We start from the raw sequence: 14115 nt of genomic DNA on the forward strand, positions 1-14115 counted from the left end.
TCTACAAATTATATAAAACAGCTTCATATATTATTTTTAAAAACACAGCAATCTGTACTATATAACAACCCCCAAAGGCATCATTATAATTTATTAATAGTGCAATAAAGTACAATAGTTGTTACTATTGTAACAACTTGTTGAACTTGAATGGCCAAGAAAAGTTTAAATTGTGCTTAAGAAAACTAGGAATTATGTGCAATTTATAGAAAATTTAAGAACTTTCATGAAAAGATTTAGACTGTTTAAATAAAAAAAGTTTTATGTTTAAAAAACCCGTCGGCTAACTAGAAAACTTGATTATACAGAATAACTTCTTTTCCTAAAAGCCCAGTTAGACGAAGTTTTATTGTGATATCTAATTATACACTTATAATTTCAAAGCATCGTAATATTTTAAGTAGATACATTTAGTAGCTGTTTACTCTCATTTGAGTATTTTTACCTAAGTCATGGAACAAACTACATTTGCTGACTGGGCTAAGGGGTCAGAGATTCTTAACGTTCTAATCAAGACTTTTGTGGAAATTGATATTTTATGTGAAAGGGGCATAAGGGAAGGAAGTATAGAATTCTATTATAGTTTAAACTTTACCTTAATGTGCTAATGTATTTGAACTCAGTAAATGTCTAGACCAAAAACAATCAGACACAAGTTACGATTTAAAGTAATAAAGTTTATGTGTAAGCGTGGGCTTAAAGTATTTTACAAAGGCTTTAAGGTATAATTGGCCTTTCTTGTGAACTTGATCTGATCTATTTAGTACAGAATAGGATAAACACTTCTTATTAATGATTTCTGGCATTGCTGTCTGCTTATTCACAATAACCTTATTAAGGCACCAGATGATGATCAAATTTGGAACATGGAAAATAAGTTTAAAAGAGACTAAGCTGGAAAACTATCACCGATTGATAGGAGAATTACGGTGATTCTAGCAAACTCTGATTGTATTATATAATCAATTACAGTAGTAAACCTAAAACTGATGATGAAAACCTGTCTGAATGTGGTTGTTTTTGTAGCCATTACTTAAAGATTATAGATTCTGAGTATAGTTAGCACTCTTTATTTAATGTAATAGATCTAGGTTCTTTTTTTCAGAACTTTGTTTTTTTTCTTTAGGTCACCAAACAGGAAAACAACTGACCACAGTATTAGTAGAGTGGTTACACCAGATTCTGTGGGAAAAAGCTGCCAAAAGTTTTGAGGTTTGAGAATAATCTATTTTCATTCTTTATATTCTTTCTCTGCTGCACCAAAAATAATGTGTTCACTATAAAAATCATAGAGCATCAAATACTTTAATAATCTCTCTCTGTTTGGATATTATATATTTATTAAAATTCATAATATAAAGTGTTAATGAGCATTGTACAAAAGTTTATTAAAAAACAATAACACATGGTTCCTCCCCATGGAAGCTTACAGTATAGGGAAATATCATCTTTGATATTAAGATATAGGAATGTAATTTATTTTAACCTGAGGGTGGAGAAATTCAGAGGGTTTTTATTCCCTTTAAAAAGTTGTGGTTCAGGCTGGGCATGGTGGCTCATGCCTGTAATCCTAGCACTCTGGGAGGCTGAGGTGGGTGGATTGTTTGAGCTCAGGAGTTCGAGACAAGCCTGAGCAAGAGTGAGACCCTGTCTCTACTAAAAATAGAAAGAAATTATATGGACAGCAAAAATATATATAGAAAAATTAGCCAAGCATGGTGGCGCTTGCCTGTAGTCCCAGCTACTAGGGAGGCTGACACAGGAAGATCGCTTGAGCCCAGGAGTTTGAGGTTGCTGTGAGCTAGGCTGATGCCATGGTACTCTAGCCCAGACAACAGAGTGAGACTCTGTCTCAAAAATAAAAAATAAAGAATAAAAAGTTGTGGTTCAGCCAGGTATGGTAGCCTGTGCCTGTAATCTCAGCTACTTGAAAGGCTGAGGCAGGAGGACTGCTTGAGCCCAGGAGCTCTAGACCAGCCTGGGCAACATGGCAAGACCCTGTCTCAATAAAGAAAAAGTTGTGGTGCAATTAAAAAAATACAAAAACAACTTTGCAAAACAAAACAGATTTCTGACAGAAAAATTTGAAACTAAAGATAAGCTTTTTAAAAATAAAAAGCAAAGAACAGTCATTCATAATCTGATCACTCTTAAAATTTTGGTATATTTCCTTCTAATCTTTGTGTACATTTATGTGTCTATGTATAGAAATCAAATGGGATGTACTATTAAAAAATAGTTGTGGTGCATTTCTACTATCAATCAATATGTAGTAACGGGGACTGGTTTATGTCCCTGCTTGAACAACACCTCCTCCAAACAAAAATGAGGCAAAATACATGAAAGGTAAAAGAATGGTTTTTAATGACACTGAACATGAGGCAATGAAAGAGAATGATCCCTCAGAGATAAGAAATAAGGTGAGCACTGCAATTGTGCAGCTTACTGCCTTGAGTTTCCAGGCTATAGCACAGGAAGGGGAACTGAAGTGGAGCTTGGCAGGCATCTTGATCTGAGGAGACAGAGCTAAGGGTTGAGGGAGACCAAGGCAGCTAGAGTTCACAGGACAGGGTATCAAAAAAGATTGCATAGCACAGAGAGAGAAACCTAGTGATTAGAAGGTCTTCCTCCAGTTTTTAGCAGAGTACTAAAAAGGACATACATGAAACAAAATTAACTAAAGCTGGGGGAATAACCATCTAAGAATAAATATTAGAGGAAACAGTGCCAGGACTCACATGGGGCTGGGAATACAGCTTGTTCTTACCTCTCAGACTGCAAAACCTCTAACTCATGGAGCATTGTGTAGAAAACTCAGAAAGGTCTTGTCTCAGAAATGGGGATTAATTATTCCTACACTGAGCCATGCTCCAGACCCACCTAAAAATTATAAAAGTATAATGTGAAAGCATCAAATTGATTCCAAGGAGCTTAATTGCTTCCCAGAGCAGAGCTCAACAATATTTATAGGAATACAAAACTACAGCACCCAACCTGATAATGTTCACAATGTCTGTCATCTAATGAAAAATTACCAAGTATGCAAATAGGCAGAGAAACACAACCTATGATGAGGAGAATAAGCAATCAATTGAAACTGACCCAGAACTGACATAGAAGTTAGCATGAACAGAAAAGAACATTAAAATACCTCTTATAATTGTATTCCATACATTTAAAAAGTTAAGTAGAGGCATAGAAGCTATATAAAGATCCAAATTAAACTTCTAGAGATGAAAACTATAATGTCTAGGATGCAAAATATATTGGATAGTATTAATATCAGATTAAACATTGTGGAACAAAAGATCAGTGAACCTGAAGTCATAGCAAAAAAGCTATCCAAAATGAAACACACAGAAAAAAACCTTAAAAAATTAAAAGAGCATGAGTTGAGATGAGGGACAACTTTAGGTAGCTTAATATGTGGGCAACTGGGACTCCCAAATGAAGAGGAAGAAAATAAATATTTGAAGAAATGATGGTGAAAAACCTTCAAAACTTAATAAAATCTCTAAACCCACAGATTCAAAAATGTTAACAGACCCCAAATAAAACAACAACAAGGCACATAATCATCAAATTGTTCAAAACCAGAAATAGAGAATATCTTAAAAGCAGCCAGAGAAAAATGACAGCCTACATACAGAGAAATAAATCAAGAACATCAGATTTCTTATTGGAAACAATGCAAGCAGGAACTCAGTGGAGCAACGTCTTTAAAATAATGAAAGAAAAAAACCTGTCAACCTAGAATTCTATACCCAGCACAGATATTGTTTAAAAATGAAAGTAGTTGATGGGAACGAAAAATTGTACAGCTAATATGGAAAACAGTGTGGCAGTTTCTCAAGTAATTAAAATATAATTACCATATGATCTAGGAATTCTATTTCTGGTTATATATCCAAAAGAATTAAAAGCAGGATCTTTTTAAATTTTTTTTTTAAATGTCAGCATATTACAGGGGTACAAATGTTTAGGTTACATATGTTGCCTTTGCCCCACCTGAGTCAGAGCTTCAGGTGTGTCCACCCACCAGACAGTGTGTGCTGCACCCACTAGGTGCGAATATACCCATCCCCTCCTGCCCACTCCCATCTGCCTGACACCCGATAAATGTTATTACTGTATGTGTACTTAAGTGTTGGTCAGTTAATACCAATTTGATAGTGAGTACATGTGGTCCTTGTTTTTCCATTCTTGTGCTACTTCACTTAGTAGAATGGGCTGCAGCTCTATCTGGGATAATACAAGAGGTGCTAGCTCACCATTGTTTTTTTGTGGCCGAATAGAACTCCATGGTATACATATACCATATTTTATTAATCCACTCATGTATTGATGGGCACTTGGGTTGTTTCCACATCTTTGCAATTGTGAATTGTGCTTCTATAAACATTCTAGTGCAGATGTCTTTTTTATAGAATGCCTTTTGTTCTTTTGGGTAGATTAAAAGCAGGATCTTAAAGAGATGTTTGCACACCCACATTCATAGCAGCACTATACGTGATAGCGAAAAAGTGGAAACAAGTCAAGTTCCACCAGTAGATGAATGGATAAACAAAATGTGGCATACCCATACCATGGAATATTATTTAGCCTTAAAAAGGAAAGAATTGTAATACATGGTACAACATGGATGAGCCTTGAGGACATTATGCTAAGTGAAGTAAGCCTGCCACAAAAATCAATACTCTGTTTCCACTTGTAAGAGGTACCTAGAGTATTCAAATTAATGGATAAAGAAAGTAGAATGGTGGTTGACAGGGGCTGGGAGTAGGAAAAAATGGAAAGTACTTAATGGATATAGAATTTCTGTTTTACAATATGAAAAACTTCTGGAGATTGGTTGCATAATAATGTGAATCTACTTAACACTAGTGAACTGTGCACTCAAAAATGGTTAAGATGATTAATTTTGTGTTACATATTTTTAACACAATAAAATGCATTTTTAAAATATGAAAGCAAAATACTCTAACAGCCATTCAAAAGCTAAAGTAATTCATCACTAAGAGATCCATGCTACGAGTAAGGCCTTCAAGTAGAAGGAAAGTGATATGAGCTGGAAATATGGATCTGTACAAAGGAGTAAAGAACACTGGGAATAGTAATTACATGAATATATATAAAAGATATGAGGACTTTGTCTTGCAACTTGGGTGCCAGGTCAGCCACAGTAAAATAAAGTACCAAGCAGACTCCAGAAGACCCTTATTCCAGGCCTTAGTTCCTGGACAGCATTTCTTGACCCACCCTAGGCTAGAAGGAAACCCACTGCTGTACAGAGAAGGACCCAGTCCTGGCAGGATTTACCACCAGCTGACTAAAGAGCCCTTGGGCCTTGAATAAACATCAGCAGTAGCCAGGCAGTAGTCACCACAGGCCTTGGGTGAAACTGGGCTGGCTGCAGATATGACCCAGCACAGTCCCAGCTGTGGTGGCCAGGCAGGAGTGCTCACGTTAGTCTTCCTACAACTGTAGGCAGCCCAGCATGGAGAGTGAGTCTCCTGTTTTGGGGAAGGTTAGGGTAAACAGTGAGAAACTTTGCCTGGCAATCCAGGGAATTCTCCCATAGCTAACCCAAGTCCACCAAGGCAGTACCACCAGAAATTTGTAAGAGTCACAGCATTACTGGGCTTTGGTGGCCCGCTAGTGCTGATATGGCTGCAGTAACCAAAGACTTAGACCACAGCACTCAATTGCCTTTGAATACCTGGAAAGCCTTCTCAAGAAGGATGGATACAAATAAGCCAGGACTGAAGATTAGAATAAATGCCTAATTCAATGCTCAGACATTGATGAACATTCAAAGCATCAAGAACATCCAGGAAGACAAAACCTCACCAAGTGAACTAAATAAGGCACCAGTGACCATCCCAGAGATGGAGATATGTGACCTTTCAGAGAATTCAAAATAGCTGTTCTGAGGAAGCTTTGTGAACTTCGAGACAGCATACAGAAGGAATTCAGAATCCCATCAGAGAAATTTAACAAAGAGATTGAAATACTTTTTAAAAATCAAACAAAAACTCTGGAGCTTAAAAAGTCAGTTGAAAAACTGAAAAATACATCAGTCTCTCAACAGCAAAAATGATGATGTAGAAGAATTAGTGAGCTTGAAGACAGGCTATATGAAAATACACAGTCAGAAAAGAGAAAAGAAAAGCTATAAAAAAGAACGAGGCTGGGCAGAGTGGCTTGCATCTGTAATCCTAGCACTCTGGGAGGCCGAGGCAGGAGGATCGCTTGAGCTCAGGAGTTTGAGAGCAGCCTGAGCAAGAGCGAGACCCTGTCTCTACTAAAAATAGAAAAATTAGCTCGGTATTGTGGTGTGCGCCTATAGTCTCAGCTACTTGGGAGGCTGAGGCAAGAGGATTACTTGACCGCAGGAATTTGGGGTTATAGTGAGCTATAATGACGCTACTGCACTCTACCCAGGGTGACAGAAGAAGACTCTGTCTCAAAAAAGAAAATAAAAATGAAGCACACCTACAAGATCTATAAGATATCCTCAAAATAACAAATCTAAGAGTTATTGGCCTTAAAGAGAAGGTAGAGAGAGAGATTGGCGTAGAAAGTTAATTTAGAAAAATAATAACAGAACTTTCCAAACCTAGAGAAAGATATTAATATTCAGCTACAAGGTCATAGAACACCAAGCAGATTTAACCCAAACAAGACTACCTCACAGCATTTAATAATTAAGCTCCCAAAGGTCTCAGATAAAGAGTCTGAAGAGAACCAAGAAGAAAGAAAAAAATAACATATGAAGGAACTCTAATACATCTGACTGTAGACTTCTCAGTGGAATCCTTACAGGGCAGGAGAGAATGGCATGACATATCCAAAGTGCTGAGGGAAAAAATATTTAATCCTAGAATATTATATTCTGCAAAAATAATCCTTCAAACATGAAGGAAAAATAAAGACTTTCCCTGACAAACAAAAGCTGAGGGATTTCATCAACACCATACCTGCACTACAAGAAATGCTAAAGGGAATTCTTCAATCTGAAAGAAAAGAAGGTTAAAAACTAATTAGAAATCATATAAAGGTATAAAATCACTCGTGTAACAGTAAGTACACAAATACAGAATTCTCTTTCACTGTAATTGCAGTGTATAAACCACTTATATCTTGAGTAGGAAGACTAACAGACAAACATCAAAAATAATAACCATAATAACTTTTTAAGAGTACATACTATAAAAAGATACAAATGGAAACAACAAAACGTCAAAAAGCTGGATGGGGCAATGGATTTAAGGTATAGAGATTCTCTTAGCATTATCTTTGCTTGTTTGTTTTTTTGTAAGCAGAGTTAGGTTGTCACCTGTTTAAAATAATTGGTTATAAGTTTTTTTGTAAGCCTCATGGTAACCTCAAATCAAGAAACCTCCAACAGATACAGAAAAAATACACAGTGAGAAATTAAAACACACTACCAGAGAAAATCACTTTTACACACTGTAAGACAGGAAGGAAGGGAGGAAAGAGCAAGGAAAGAAGGGAAGGAGCGAGGAAGGAAGGAAGGAAGGAAGGAAGGAAGGAAGGAAGGAAGGAAGGAAGGAAAGAAGGAAGGAAGGAAGGAAGGAAGGAAGGAAGGAAGGAAGGAAGGAAAAGGGGATCACAAAACAACCAGAAATCAAATAACAACATGGCAGTAGTAAATTCTTACCTATTAATAATAACACTGAATGTAAATGGACTAGACTCTCTATTCAAAAGACATACAGTAGCTGAACGGATTAAAAAAACAATGATATGTTCTCTGCAAGAAACCCACTTCACCTATAAAGATACACATAGTCTGAAAATAAAGGAATGGAAAAGATATTCCATGCAAATGGAAACCAAAGAAGAGCTGGAGTAGCTATATTTCTATAAGATAAAATAGATTTAAAGACAAAAACTGTAAAAAGAGACAATGAAAGTCATTATATAATGACGAAGGGGTCAGTTTAGCAAGACAATATAACAATTCTAAGTATATTTTTTCTTTTTCATATATTTATTTGACAGTTAAATTTCTTTGTGTTGGGGCTCAGAACATGCTACCTCAAAATGTGACAGTAGGAGACCAGAATATGCCACCCCAAGATATGCCTCTTCTGCAAAAGGATTATTTTGAGCTGATTATTTTGAGAAACTGCAGACACAGAGTAGCTCTAAAAAGTTGCCCTTTAAATATTTTCTGTCAGGACCTAATAGATATTTACAGAACAATTGTCTAACAGCTGTAGAATACACATTCTTCTCCACAGCACATGGATCAAACTGAAGGATAAACCAAATGTCAGGCCACAAAATAAATCTTCAAAAATTCAAAAAATTGAAATAATATCAAACATTTTCTCAGACCACAATGGCAGAAAACTAGAAATCAATAACAAGAGGAACTTTGGCAATTATAAAAATACATGGAAATTAAACCATATGCTCCTGAATGACCAGTGGATCAATGAAGGGATTAAGAAAGAAATTTAAAAATGTCTCAAAACAGATGAAAATGAAATATAACATATCAAAACCTATATATTACAGAAAAAGCAGTACTAACAGGAAATTTTCTAGCAGTAAGTTCCTACATCAAAAAGTAGCAAAATTTGAAATTAACAACCTGATGATGCATCTTAAAGAACTAGAAAAACAAGAGCAAACTAAACCCAAAATTAGTAGAAGGAAAGAATTAATAAAGGTCAGAGCAGGAATAAATGAAATTAAAACAAAAAATATATAAAAATTCAAAATGAAAAGTTGTTTTTTTGAGAATATAAACAAAATTGAAAAACCTTTAGCTAGACTAATAAGAAAAAAAGAGAGAAGACCCAAATAAATAAAATGATAGGTGAAAAAAGGAGACAACTAATACTGCAGAAATTCAAAGGATAATTAGAGACTATTATAAACAACCATATGTCAATAAATTGGAAAACACAGAAGATTGGATAAATTCCTAGATACATACAACCTACCAATATTGATCCAGGAAGAAATCCAAAAAATGAGTAGACAATAATAAGTAACAAGATAGAAGCAGTAACAAAAAATTTCCCATCAAAGAAAAGCCCAGCCCCCAATGGCTTCACTGCTGAATTCTACCAAACTTTTAACGAAGAACCAACACCAATCCTACTCAAACTATTCCAAAAAATCAAGGAGGAGGGAATACTCTCAAAGTCATTATATGAGGCCTGTATTATCCTGATGCCAAAATCAGACGAAGACACAATAAATAAAGAAAACTATAGGCAAATATCTCTGATGAACATAGATGCAAAAATCATCAACAAAATACCAACAAGCATAATTCAACAACACATTAAGTAGATTGTTCATCATGATCAAGTGGGATTCATCGCAGAGATGCAAGGATGCTTCAAAATACACAAATCAATCAGTGTGATGTACCATATCAACAAAACAAAGGACAAAAGGACAGAAACCATATGATTATTTCAATCAATGCTGAATAAACATTCCACAAATTTCACCACCCATTCATGATAAAAATTCTGAAAAAACTGGGTATAGAAGGAACATAACATCATCAAAGCCATATATGACAGAGCCACAGCTAGTATTAATGTAAAACTGAGTGGGGAAAAATTGAATGCCATTATTCTAAGATCTGGAACAAGACAAGGATCCCCACTTTCACCACTGTTACTCAGCATAGTATTGGAAGTTCTAGCTAGAACAATCAGACAAGAGAAAGAAAGAAAGGGTATCCACATCAGAAAGAAGTTAAATTATCCTTATTTGTAGACCATATGATGTTATATTTAGAGAAACCTAAAGACTCTACCCAAAAACTACTAGAACTAAAAAAAAAATTCAGTAAAGTTGTAGGATAGAAAATCAGCATACAAAAATCAGTAGCATTTCTATATGCCAACAGTGAACAATCTGAAAAAGAAACCAAGAAAGTAATCCCATTTACAGTAGCTAAAATTAAATAAAGTACTGAGTAATAAAATTAACTAAAAAAGTGAAACATCTCTACAATGAAATCCATAAAACATTGATGAAAGAAACTGAAGAGGACATAAAAAGGGGAAGATATTCCATGCTCATGGATTGGAAGAATCAACATTGTTAAAATGTCTATACTACACAAAGCAATCTACAGATTCAATGCAATCCCCATCAAAATACCATGGACATTATTCACAGAAATAGAAAAAATAATCCTACAATTTATACAGAACCACAAAAGACGCAGAATAGCCAACGCCATCCAGAGTAAAAAGAACAAAACTGTAGGAATCACATTACCTGGCTTCAAATTATACTACAGAGCTGTAGTAACCAAAACAGCATGGTACTGGAACAAAAACAGACACATTGACTAATGAAACAGAATAGAGAACCCAGAAATAAATCCACACATCTATAGTCTCCCATCCAAGTACTAACCAAGCTAAACCCTGTTTAGCTTCCAAGATCAGACGAGATTGGGCACGTTCAGAGTGGTATGGCCATACACTATAGTGAACTCATTTTTGACAAAGGTGCCAAGAAACTACATTGGGGAAAGGACAGTCTCTTTAATAAATGGTGTTGGGAAAACTGGATATGTATATGCAGAAGAATGAAACTAGACCCCTATCTCTTGCCATATACAGGAATTCAATCAAAATGGATTAAAGACTTAAATCTACAACCCGAAACTGTGAAACCACTAAAAGAAAACATTTGGAAAATGCTCCAGGACATTGGTCTGGGGACAACAATTTCTTGAGGAATAACTCTAAAGCACAGGCAACCAAAGCAAAAGTGGGTAAAATGAGATCACACCAAGCTAAATAGCTTCTGCACAGCAAAGGAAACAATCAACAAAGTGAAGAGACAACCCACAGAATGAGAGAAAATATTTGCAAACTACCCATCTGACAAGGGAATAATAACTAGAATATATAAGTAGTTCCAACAACTCAATAGAAAAAAATAAAATAAAATAATTAAAAAATGGGCAAAAGATCTGAATAGACATTTGTCAAAAGAAGACATACAAATGGCCAACAGGTATATGAAAAAATGCTCTACATCATTAGTCATCAGAGAAATGCAAAAAAAAGCACAATGAGATCTCATCTCAACCCGGTTAAAATGGCTCTTATCAAAAAGACAGGCAATAATGAATGCTGGCAAGGATGTGGAGAAAGGGGAACCCTCGAACTCTGTTGGTGGGAATGTAAATTAGTGCAACCACTATGGAGAACAGGATGGGATGTTCCTAAAAGAGCTAACAATGAACTACCATATGACCCAGCTATCCCACTGCTTAGTATATATCCAAAAGAAAAGAAGTCAGTATATCAAAAAAATATCTGCACTCACATGTTTATTGCAGCACTATTCACAGTAGCCAAGATTTGGAATCAACCTATATGTCCATCAACATTGGAATGGATTAAAAAATGTGGTACATATACACAAAGGAATATTATTCACCCATTAAAAAGAATGAAATCCTGTCATTTGCCACAACATGGATTGACCTGGAGAACATTATGTTAAGTGAAATAAGCCAAGCGCAGAAAGGCAATTCTTGCACATTCTCACTCATTTGTGGGAGCTAAATATTAAAACAATTGATCTGGAGACAGAGTAGAATGATGGTTACCAGAGTCTGGGAAAGGTAGTAGGGAGGAGGGGATAAAGTGGGGATGGTTAATGGGTGCAAAAATATTGTTAGATAATTAGGTAGAAGGAACAATATTTGATAGCACAACAAAGTGACCATAATCAACAATAAGTTAGGAAATACTTCAAAATAGCTAATGAAATGGAATTGTAATATTCTTAACACAGAGAAATGATAAATGCTTGAGGTGATGGATACCCCAATTACCCAGATTTGATTATTACACATTGTATGCCTGTATCAAAACATCACATGTACCCTATAAATATATTCAACTATTATGTACCCATAATAACTAAAAGTAGAAAATTAACTAATTTAAAAACATAAAGCATAAAAGGAAAAATTAATAAATTGTATTTTATCAAAATTAAAACCTTTTCTTTGTGGAAGGTCTTGTTTAGAGGATGAAAAAACAAGATACAGAGTGGGAGAAAACATTTCAAAACATGTTTGATAAAGGATTATTAGCTAGAATATAAAAAATACTCTCCAAACTAAACATAAAAATTTGAAAATTAGCAAAAGATATGAGCATTTCACCAAGAAGGATGCATAGATGACAATAAGCACAAAAGATAGATGACTCATGAGTCATTAGGGAAATGCAAAGTAAAATCCCAAGGAGTTATGCCACTACATAACTCTTAGAATAGCCAAAATGAAAAAGATTGACCATACGAAATGTTCGTGAGGATGTCAAGGAACTGGAACTTAATCGTGGGAATGTAAATAATGTAAACATTTTGGAAAACAGTTTGGTGGTTTTCTAAAGAGTTAAACTTGCCCCTACCATATGATCCAGCCATTCCAATTTTATGTATGTACTCAAGAGAAAAGGAAATATTTTTCTATACAGAGACTTGCACACAAAAGAGCACAGCATCTTTATTTGACAAAAACTGGAAACAGCTCAAATGTCTATTAGCGGCCGGGTGCGGTGGCTCACGCCTGTAATCCTAGCCCTCTGGGAGGCCGAGGCCGAGGCGGGCGGATCGCTCGAGGTCGGGAGTTCGAGACCAGCCTAGGCGAGACCCTCATCTCTACTAAAAATAGAAATAAATTATTTGGACAACTAAAAATATATATATATAAAAAAATTAGCCAGGCATGGTGGCACATGCCTGTAGTCCCAGCTACTCGGGAGGCTGAGACAGTAGGATCGCTTCAGCCCAGGGATTTGAGGTTGCTGTGAGCTAGGCTGACGCCACGGCACTCACTCTAGCCCGGGCAACAAAGTGAGACTCTGTCTAAAAAAAAAAAAAAATGTCTATTAGCAAGTAAGTGGATAAACAAACTGTGGTATATCCCTACAATTAAATACTACTCAGCAATAAAGAGGAATGAATATGAAATAACAAGGATAAATTTTGAAACTATTTTGCTGAGTGAAAGAGGCCAGACAGAAAAAAGTATATATTCAATTATTCCATTATATAAAACCCTATAAAATGAAAATTAATGAATAGTTACAGAAAGCATACTTACGGTTGTTTGGGGATGAGCAGCCAGGAGGGGATAGAGTGAGGGATTACAAAGAAAACTCTTGGTTGTGATGGATGTGTTCACTGCCTTGACTGTGATGATGGTTTCAGCTATGTATATGTATATCAAAACAATTGTACAGTTTAAATATGTGTAGTTTCAGTATGTCAATTTTACCTCAAGAAAGTTGTTTTCAAAAAAAGTAGTGGTATGTTTTGTGGGAGAAAGAGGTGAATAGAAAAGGAAGACGAGAGAAATGAAGGGAACAATGTTAAGGGAACAAAGTATTTCTTTACTGAGCAGGTGAACAACTACTTCAGAATTTCTGTTCTCCTATTGATTCTTTTTCTTTTCCCTCATTTTCTAGTCTTGCTGAATGATATTTTTTAAACTTCCACTTCCAACTCTGGAGAAGAATGTAATCTTATTTCTCAATAGTCAAAGGCAGTATTTTACGTACTCAGCATAGTTGTTTCTAGCTGAAGAGGCCATTTTACTCCTTGATAGGGTACAGGGACCCATTTACCTTACCTTGGTTTATAAGCAATCGCAGTTTTCTTAGCTTAGAAAACAATTATCCAGAATATTTCTGTCAAATTTTTCCTAAACTAATAGCTTCTTGCCATTGAAAATTTTAAAGTGACTCAAAAGAAAAAAATATTTTTGTATAAAATATAGCAGCAGTAATTGTAATAGTGAAAAATCTGGGCAAGGAGAGGGGCGTTGCCCGACTGCCCAGCGCACTAGCTTCTGGGGACCTCTGTGATGGGGGCCTCCCACCTCTGGGGAACTAGCATTAGGGGAAAGCACTCAAGTTCACCCACCAACACAGGCCTGGCTAGCCGTGTTGACAGGTCACTGATGTCTGGCGGATTCAGGCCAGGCGCATAGAGCAAGCAGCTTTTCTGGCTTCTCCCCATCTCCAAGGGCGGAGCCAGCCACACCCAGTGCGAAAGTCTCTCGGCTGGGGGAGG

General features: G+C 35.9%; 1 protein-coding gene across 2 annotated transcripts in view; it reads left to right on the forward strand.

Moving 5' to 3' along the window:
• The window catches only part of TEX11 (testis expressed 11), a 278253-nt gene that overhangs the window by 162792 nt on the left and 101346 nt on the right, over positions 1 to 14115 (forward strand). For both annotated transcript variants that reach the window (XM_045538676.1, XM_045538677.1), the window contains one exon: positions 1127 to 1212. In XM_045538676.1, the coding sequence (XP_045394632.1) occupies positions 1127 to 1212 (86 nt within the window). The remainder of the gene's footprint in view (positions 1 to 1126; positions 1213 to 14115) is intronic.

The sequence above is a fragment of the Lemur catta genome, chromosome X, assembly GCF_020740605.2.
Source record: "Lemur catta isolate mLemCat1 chromosome X, mLemCat1.pri, whole genome shotgun sequence".
NCBI classification, from domain to species: Eukaryota; Metazoa; Chordata; class Mammalia; order Primates; family Lemuridae; genus Lemur; species Lemur catta.